This window comes from Oncorhynchus masou, unplaced genomic scaffold (genome assembly GCF_036934945.1).
Source record: "Oncorhynchus masou masou isolate Uvic2021 unplaced genomic scaffold, UVic_Omas_1.1 unplaced_scaffold_2067, whole genome shotgun sequence".
Lineage (NCBI taxonomy): Eukaryota > Metazoa > Chordata > Actinopteri > Salmoniformes > Salmonidae > Oncorhynchus > Oncorhynchus masou.
The window spans coordinates 72,501-83,168 of NW_027008553.1; the positions used below are offsets into that span (position 1 = coordinate 72,501).

General features: G+C 34.4%; 1 protein-coding gene across 1 annotated transcript in view; it reads left to right on the plus strand.

The window, feature by feature from the left end:
* LOC135532862 (protein diaphanous homolog 3-like) overlaps positions 1-5,800 on the plus strand; it is a gene marked incomplete at both ends in the record, with an annotated part of 60,859 nt that extends 55,059 nt beyond the window's left edge. Inside the window, one exon of the mRNA XM_064960292.1 lies at positions 5,741-5,800. Within this exon, the coding sequence (XP_064816364.1) occupies positions 5,741-5,800 (60 nt within the window). The remainder of the gene's footprint in view (positions 1-5,740) is intronic.
* Between the last annotated feature and the right edge of the window lie 4,868 nt (positions 5,801-10,668).

Here is a 10,668-nt window from a genome sequence, read left to right on the forward strand (position 1 = left end):
TCCTGTACCCCTACCTAACTCAATACCCCTACAATAACTCCTGTACCCCCTACCTAACTCAATACCCCTTACAATAACTCCTGTACCCCCTACCTAACTCAATACCCCCTACAATAACTCAATACCCCTTACAATAACTCCTGTACCCCCTACCTAACTCAATACCCCTTACAATAACTCAATACCCCCTACCTAACTCACTACCCCCTACCTAACTCAGTACCCCCTACAATAACTCCTGTACCCCCGACCTAACTCAATACCCCCTACCTAACTCAGTACCCCCTACAATAACTCCCCCTACCAATATTGTCATTATTATACTATTCTTGTTATTATTATATAGTTATTACTAGTTCATTATTATATTATTATAGTTATTATTATTATAGTTATTATTATTATAGTTATTATTTTATAGTATTCTTGTTATTATTATATAGTTATTACTAGTTAGTTATTATATTGTAGTTATTACTAGTTCATTATTATATTATTATAGTTATTATTATTATAGTTATTATTATTATAGTTATTATTTTATAGTTGTTACTGGTTCATTATTATATAGTTATAGTTATTACTGGTTCATTATTATATAGTTATTACTGGTTCATTATTATATAGTTGTTACTGGTTCATTATTATATAGTTATTACTGGTTCATTATTATATAGTTGTTACTGGTTCATTATTATATAGTTGTTACTGGTTCATTATTATATAGTTATTACTGGTTCATTATTATATAGTTGTTACTGGTTCATTATTATATAGTTGTTACTGGTTCATTATTATATAGTTGTTACTGGTTCATTATTATATAGTTATTACTGGTTCATTATTGTATAGTTGTTACTGGTTCATTATTATATAGTTGTTACTGGTTCATTATTATATAGTTGTTACTGGTTCATTATTATATAGTTGTTACTGGTTTATTATTGTATAGTTATTACTGGTTCATTATTGTATAGTTGTTACTGGTTCATTATTGTATAGTTATTACTGGTTCATTATTATATAGTTATTACTGGTTCATTATTATATAGTTGTTACTGGTTCATTATTATATAGTTATTACTGGTTCATTATTATATAGTTGTTACTGGTTCATTATTATATAGTTATTACTGGTTCATTATTATATAGTTATAGTTGTTACTGGTTCATTATTATATAGTTGTTACTGGTTCATTATTTATAGTTGTTAGTTCATTATTATATAGTTGTTACTGGTTCATTATTATATAGTTGTTACTGGTTCATTATTGTATAGTTATTACTGGTTCATTATTATATAGTTGTTACTGGTTCATTATTATATAGTTGTTACTGGTTCATTATTGTATAGTTATTACTGGTTCATTATTTTATAGTTGTTACTGGTTCATTATTATATTATTATAGTTATTATTATTATAGTTATTACTGGTTCATTATTATATAGTTATAGTTATTACTGGTTCATAATTATATAGTTATAGTTATTACTGGTTCATTATTATATAGTTATAGTTATTACTGGTTCATAATTATATAGTTATAGTTATTACTGGTTCATTATTGTATAGTTATAGTTGTTACTGGTTCAGTATTATATAGTTGTTACTGGTTCATTATTATATAGTTGTTACTGGTTCATTATTGTATAGTTATTACTGGTTTATTATTATATAGTTATTACTGGTTCATTATTATATAGTTATAGTTGTTACTGGTTCATTATTATATAGTTGTTACTGGTTCATTATTATATAGTTATTACTGGTTCATTATTATATAGTTGTTACTGGTTCATTATTATATAGTTATAGTTGTTACTGGTTCATTATTATATAGTTGTTACTGGTTCATTATTATATAGTTATTACTGGTTCATTATTGTATAGTTATTACTGGTTCATTATTATATAGTTGTTACTGGTTCATTATTATATAGTTATTACTGGTTCATTATTATATAGTTGTTACTGGTTCATTATTATATAGTTATTACTGGTTCATTATTGTATAGTTATTACTGGTTCATTATTATATAGTTATTACTGGTTCATTATTGTATAGTTATTACTGGTTCATTATTATATAGTTGTTACTGGTTCATTATTATATAGTTATTACTGGTTCATTATTATATAGTTGTTACTGGTTCATTATTATATAGTTATTACTGGTTCATTATTGTATAGTTATTACTGGTTCATTATTATATAGTTATAGTTGTTACTGGTTCATTATTATATAGTTGTTACTGGTTCATTATTATATAGTTGTTACTGGTTCATTATTATATAGTTGTTACTGGTTCATTATTATATAGTTGTTACTGGTTCATTATTATATAGTTGTTACTGGTTCATTATTATATAGTTATTACTGGTTCATTATTATATAGTTGTTACTGGTTCATTATTATATAGTTATTCCTGGTTCATTATTATATAGTTATTACTGGTTCATTATTATATAGTTGTTACTGGTTCATTATTATATAGTTATAGTTATTACTGGTTTATTATTATATAGTTATTACTGGTTCATTATTATATAGTTGTTACTGGTTCATTATTATATAGTTATTACTGGTTCATTATTATATAGTTGTTACTGGTTCATTATTATATAGTTGTTACTGGTTCATTATTATATAGTTGTTACTGGTTCATTATTATATAGTTGTTACTGGTTCATTATTATATAGTTATAGTTATTACTGGTTCATTATTATATAGTTGTTACTGGTTCATTATTATATAGTTATTACTGGTTCATTATTATATAGTTATAGTTATTACTGGTTCATTATTATATAGTTATTACTGGTTCATTATTATATAGTTGTTACTGGTTCATTATTATATAGTTTAGTTACTGGTTCATTATTATATAGTTGTTACTGGTTCATTATTATATAGTTGTTTACTGGTTCATTATTAGTTATAGTTGTTACTGGTTCATTATTATATAGTTATTACTGGTTCATTATTATAGTTGTTACTGGTTCATTATTATATAGTTGTTACTGGTTCATTATTATATAGTTGTTACTGGTTTATTATTGTATAGTTATTACTGGTTCATTATTGTATAGTTATTACTGGTTCATTATTATATAGTTGTTACTGGTTCATTATTGTATAGTTATTACTGGTTCATTATTGTATAGTTATTACTGGTTCAATATTATATAGTTATTACTGGTTCATTATTATATAGTTGTTACTGGTTCAGTATTATATAGTTGTTACTGGTTCATTATTATATAGTTGTTACTGGTTCATTATTATATAGTTGTTACTGGTTCATTATTGTATAGTTATTACTGGTTCAGTATTATATAGTTGTTACTGGTTCATTATATTATTATAGTTATTATTTTATAGTTGTTACTGGTTCATTATTGTATAGTTATTACTGGTTCATTATTGTATAGTTATTACTGGTTCATTATTATATAGTTATTACTGGTTCATTATTATATAGTTATTACTGGTTCATTATTATATAGTTGTTACTGGTTCAGTATTGTATAGTTATTACTGGTTCATTATTATATAGTTATAGTTATTACTGGTTCATTATTATATAGTTGTTACTGGTTCATTATTATATAGTTGTTACTGGTTCAGTATTGTATAGTTATTACTGGTTCATTATTGTATAGTTATTACTGGTTCATTATTATATAGTTATTACTGGTTCATTATTATATAGTTGTTACTGGTTCATTATTGTATAGTTATTACTGGTTCAGTATTATATAGTTGTTACTGGTTCATTATATTATTATAGTTATTATTTTATAGTTATTACTGGTTCATTATTTTATAGTTATTACTGGTTTATTATTATATAGTTGTTACTGGTTCATTATTATATAGTTATAGTTATTACTGGTTCAGTATTATATAGTTGTTACTGGTTCATTATTATATAGTTATAGTTATTACTGGTTCATTATTATATAGTTGTTACTGGTTCATTATTATATAGTTGTTACTGGTTCATTATTATATAGTTATTACTGGTTTATTATTGTATAGTTATTACTGGTTCATTATTGTATAGTTATTACTGGTTCATTATTGTATAGTTGTTACTGGTTCATTATTATATAGTTGTTACTGGTTCATTATTATATAGTTGTTACTGGTTCATTATTATATAGTTGTTACTGGTTTATTATTGTATAGTTATTACTGGTTCATTATTGTATAGTTATTACTGGTTCATTATTATATAGTTATAGTTGTTACTGGTTCAGTATTATATAGTTGTTACTGGTTCATTATTGTATAGTTGTTACTGGTTCATTATTATATAGTTGTTACTGGTTCATTATTATATAGTTGTTACTGGTTCATTATTGTATAGTTATTACTGGTTCATTATTATATAGTTGTTACTGGTTCATTATTATATAGTTGTTACTGGTTCATTATTGTATAGTTATTACTGGTTCATTATTTTATAGTTGTTACTGGTTCATTATTATATTATTATAGTTATTATTATTATAGTTATTACTGGTTCATTATTATATAGTTATAGTTATTACTGGTTCATAATTATATAGTTATAGTTATTACTGGTTCATTATTATATAGTTATAGTTATTACTGGTTCATAATTATATAGTTATAGTTGTTACTGGTTCAGTATTATATAGTTGTTACTGGTTCATTATTATATAGTTGTTACTGGTTCATTATTATATAGTTGTTACTGGTTCATTATTATATAGTTGTTACTGGTTCATTATTATATAGTTATAGTTGTTACTGGTTCATTATTATATAGTTGTTACTGGTTCATTATTATATAGTTGTTACTGGTTCATTATTATATAGTTGTTACTGGTTCATTATTATATAGTTATTACTGGTTCATTATTATATAGTTATTACTGGTTCATTATTATATAGTTGTTACTGGTTCATTATTATATAGTTATAGTTGTTACTGGTTCATCTGTATAGTTGTTACTGGTTCATTATTATATAGTTATTACTGGTTCATTATTATATAGTTATTACTGGTTCATTATTATATAGTTATTACTGGTTCATTATTATATAGTTGTTACTGGTTCATTATTATATAGTTATAGTTGTTACTGGTTCATTATTGTATAGTTATTACTGGTTTATTATTATATAGTTATTACTGGTTCATTATTATATAGTTATAGTTGTTACTGGTTCATTATTATATAGTTGTTACTGGTTCATTATTATATAGTTGTTACTGGTTCATTATTGTATAGTTGTTACTGGTTCATTATTATATTATTATAGTTATTATTATTATAGTTATTACTGGTTCATTATTATATAGTTATAGTTATTACTGGTTCATAATTATATAGTTATAGTTATTACTGGTTCATTATTATATAGTTATAGTTATTACTGGTTCATTATTATATAGTTGTTACTGGTTCATTATTATATAGTTGTTACTGGTTCATTATTATATAGTTATTACTGGTTCATTATTATATAGTTGTTACTGGTTCATTATTGTATAGTTATTACTGGTTTATTATTATATAGTTATTACTGGTTCATTATTATATAGTTGTTACTGGTTCATTATTATATAGTTATTACTGGTTCATTATTATATAGTTATAGTTATTATTATTATAGTTATTATTTTATAGTTATTACTGGTTCATTATTATATAGTTATTACTGGTTCATTATTGTATTGAAGTTTCCACTGGTTCCAACAGATGGTCAGATGAGCCTCAGTCCCAGTTCGTACCTCCAGGTTCTGAAGCCCTGTAACCATGGTAACGACAACCCAGCCTCCGTCGCAGAGCGTGTTCTGTCTGTCTGTCTGTCTGTCTGTCTGTCTGCTAACAGCCGTAAACCAGAAGCATGTATTTAAAATGGAGCAAATGAAATGTATCGAAATAGAACGGTTCTTTCCATAACCCTCTCGCTGTCTTCTCTACTCTGAGCTTACGACCGTCCTCTCGGCGTGTGTTTGCCTGTCTGGCTCTTCTCTGCATGTTGTGTGTGTTTCCTATGTAGTGAACTGTCTCTACTTTTCACCCTGGGGCCTTCTTCTATAGGGAATAGGGGGCCCTCTTCTACAGGGAATAGGGGGCCCTCTTCTACAGGGAATAGGGGCCCTCTTCTATTGGGAATAAGGGGCCCTCTTCTATAGGGAATAGGGGGCCCTCTTCTACAGGGAATAGGGGGCCCTCTTCTACAGGGAATAGGGGCCCTCTTCTATAGGGAATAGGGGGCCCTCTTCTACAGGGAATAGGGGCCCTCTTCTATAGGGAATAGGGGGCCCTCTTCTACAGGGAATAGGGGCCCTCTTCTATTGGGAATAAGGGGCCCTCTTCTAATTGGGAAGTGGACAAAGCTTCCTCTTTCTACATAACAGCTGGTCTGGTGTGTTTTCATTGCTTTGAACTGGACTTCTGTCTGGACTCGTCTCAACACAGCCCCGGAGCTTCCTCTGGTCTTTCTCAACACACTGGACTGGTCTCAACACACTGGACTGGTCTCAACACACTGGACTGGTCTCAACACACTGGACTGGTCTCAACACACTGGACTGGTCTCAACACACTGGACTGGTCTCAACACACTGGACTGGTCTCAACACACTGGACTGGTCTCAACACACTGGACTGGTCTCAACACACTGGACTGGTCTCAACACACTGGACTGGTCTCAACACACTGGACTGGTCTCAACACACTGGACTGGTCTCAACACACTGGACTGGTCTCAACACACTGTACTGGTCTCGACACACTGGACTGGTCTCGACACACTGGACTGGTCTCAACACTGGACTGGTCTCGACACACTGGACTGGTCTCGACACACTGGACTGGTCTCAACACACTGGACTGGTCTCAACACACTGGACTGGTCTCGACACACTGGACTGGTCTCGACACACTGGACTGGTCTCGACACACTGGACTGGTCTCGACACACTGGACTGGTCTCAACACACTGGACTGGTCTCAACACACTGGACTGGTCTCAACACACTGGACTGGTCTCAACACACTGGACTGGTCTCAACACACTGGACTGGTCTCAACACACTGGACTGGTCTCAACACACTGTACTGGTCTCAACACACTGGACTGGTCTCAACACACTGTACTGGTTAACAGTAGTGTACTATATAGAGACTAGGGGTCCTGGTTAACAGTAGTGCACTATATAGAGACTAGGGGTCCTGGTTAACAGTAGTGCACTATATAGAGACTAGGGGTCCTGGTTAACAGTAGTGCACTATATAGAGACTAGGGGTCCTGGTTAACAGTAGTGCACTATATAGAGACTAGGGGTTAGACCCTATAGGTCCTGGTTAACAGTAGTGCCCTATATAGAGACTAGGGTCCTGGTTAACAGTAGTGCACTATATAGAGACTAGGGGTCCTGGTTAACAGTAGTGTACTATATAGAGACTAGGGGTCCTGGTTAACAGTAGTGCCCTATATAGAGACTAGGGGTCCTGGTTAACAGTAGTGCCCTATATAGAGACTAGGGGTCCTGGTTAACAGTAGTGCACTATATAGAGACTAGGGGTCCTGGTTAACAGTAGTGCACTATATAGAGACTAGGGGTCCTGGTTAACAGTAGTGCACTATATAGAGACTAGGGGTCCTGGTTAACAGTAGTGCCCTATATAGAGACTAGGGGTCCTGGTTAACAGTAGTGCACTATATAGAGACTAGGGGTTAGACCCTATAGGTCCTGGTTAACAGTAGTGCACTATATAGAGACTAGGGGTCCTGGTTAACAGTAGTGTACTATATAGAGACTAGGGGTCCTGGTTAACAGTAGTGCCCTATATAGAGACTAGGGGTCCTGGTTAACAGTAGTGCCCTATATAGAGACTAGGGGTCCTGGTTAACAGTAGTGCCCTATATAGAGACTAGGGGTCCTGGTTAACAGTAGTGCACTATATAGAGACTAGGGGTCCTGGTTAACAGTAGTGCCCTATATAGAGACTAGGGGTCCTGGTTAACAGTAGTGCCCTATATAGAGACTAGGGTCCTGGTTAACAGTAGTGTACTATATAGAGACTAGGGGTCCTGGTTAACAGTAGTGCCCTATATAGAGACTAGGGGTCCTGGTTAACAGTAGTGTACTATATAGAGACTAGGGGTTAGACCCTATAGGTCCTGGTTAACAGTAGTGCACTATATAGGTCATAGAGTGCCATTTGGAACACAGGAAGGGATATGCAGGGTTGTTGTATGTTTTTTCTGTTCTCTGAAAGATAAACGAGGCCTCTTGGTGGGCCTCCTGTCCAGGGTTTTCCTCCCTAATTATGGAGACCATTAAAACATTAAGCCTTGGCCCTGTTACTTCATATTGCCTTCAATGGGGATCCCTGCCAGCTGGGTACGGGCATTCATGAATAATACTACTATATCTCTATATCGCTCTCTATCTCTCTATATCGCTCTCTATCGCTCTCTCTCCCTCTCCATCTATCTCTATCGCTCTCTATCTATCTATCTATCTATCTATCTCTCTCTCTCTATCCCTCTCCATCTATCTATCTCTATATTGCTCTCTATCTCTATATCGCTATCTATCTCTAATTCAATTCAATTCCAGGGCTTTATTGGCATGGGAAACATGTGTTAACGTTGCCAAAGCAAGTGAGGTAGATAATATATAAAGTGAAATAAACAATAAAAATTAACAGTAAACATCACACATACAGAAGTTTCAAAACAATAAAGACATTACAAATGTCATATTATATATATATACAGTGTTTTAACAATGTACAAATGGTAAAGGACACAAGATAAAATAAATAAGCATAGATATGGGTTGTATTTACAATGGTGCGTTTGTTCTTCACTGGTTGCCCTTTTCTCGTGGCAACAGGTCCCAAATCTTGCTGCTCTGATGGCACACTGTGGAATTTCACCCAGTAGATATGGGAGTTTATCAAAATTGGATTTGTTTTCGAATTCTTTGTGGATCTGAGTGAAATATGTCTCTCTATTATGGTCATACATTGGGCAGGAGGTTAGGAAGTGCAGCTCAGTTTCCACCTCATTTTGTGGGCAGTGAGCACATAGCCTGTCTTCTCTTGAGAACCATGTCTGCCTACGGCGGCCTTTCTCAATAGCAAGGCTATGCTCGCTGAGTCTGTACATAGTCAAAGCTTTCCTTAATTTTGGGTCAGTCACAGTGGTCAGGTATTCTGCCGCTGTGTACTCTCTGTTTAGGGCCAAATAGCATTCTAGTTTGCTCTGTTTTTTTGTTAATTCTTTCCAATGTGTCAAGTAATTATCTTTTTGTTTTCTCATTATTTGGTTGGCTCTAATTGTGCTGCTGTCCTGGGGCTCTGTGGGGTGTGCCCCAGGACCAGCTTGCTTAGGGGACTCTTCTCCACGTTCATCTCTCTTGTCGGTGATGTCTTTGTTATGGAAGGTTTGGGAATCGCTTCCTTTTAGGTGGTTGAAGAGAATTTAACGTCTCTTTTCTGGATTTTGATAATTAGTGGGTATCGGCCTAATTCTGCTCTGCATGCATTATTTGGTGTTCTACGTTGTACACGGAGGATATTTTTGCAGAATTCTGCGTGCAGAGTCTCAATTTGGTGTTTGTCCCATTTTGTGAAGTCTTGGTTGGTGAGCGGACCCCAGACCTCACAACCATAAAGGGCAATGGGCTCTATGACTGATTCAAGTATTTTTAGCCAAATCCTAATTGGTATGTCACATTTGATGTTCCTTTTGATGGCATAGAATGCCCTTCTTGCCTTGTCTCTCAGATCGTTCACAGCTTTGTGGAAGTTACCTGTGGCGCTGATGTTTAGGCCAAGGTATGTATAGTTTTTGTGTGCTCTAGGGCAACAGTGTCTAGATGGAATTTGTATTTGTGGTCCTGGTGACTGGACCTTTTTGGAACACCATTATTTTGGTCTTACTGAGATTTACTGTCAGGGCCCAGGTCTGACAGAATCTGTGCAGAAGATCTAGGTGCTGCTGTAGGCCCTCCTTGGTTGGTGACAGAAGCACCAGATCATCAGCAAACAGCAGACATTTGACTTCGGATTCTAGAGGCCGGGTGCTGCAGACTTTTCTAGTGCCCGCGCCAATTCTCTCTCTGTCTCGCACTCTCATCTCTCCATCTCTCTCCATCTATTTTCTCCCTTCCTATCTCTCATTCTCTATCTCTCTCGTGGAAGAGAGAGCAAGGGTGGAAGGGAGAGAGAGGCGAAGAGAGAGCCAGGGTGAAAGGGAAGAGAGAGGCGAAGAGAGAGCGAGGGTGGAAGGGAGAGAGAGAGGCGAAGAGAGAGCCAGGGTGGAAGGGAGAGAGAGAGCGAGGGTGGAAGGGAGAGAGAGAGGCGAAGAGAGAGCCAGGGTGGAAGGGAGGGAGAGAGAGGCGAAGAGAGAGCCAGGGTGGAAGGGAGGGAGAGAGAGGCAGCCAGGGTGGAGGGAGGGAGAGAGGCGAAGAGAGAGCCAGGGTGGAAGGGGAGAGAGAGAGGCTAAGAGAGAGCCAGGGTGGAAGGGAGAGGCGAAGAGAGAGCGAAGGGTGGAAGGGTGGAAGAGGCGAAGAGAGAGCGAGGGTGGAAGGGTGAGAGAGAGGCGAAGAGAGAGCCAGGGTGGAAGGGAGAGAGAGAGGCGTAGAGAGAGCGAGGGTGGAAG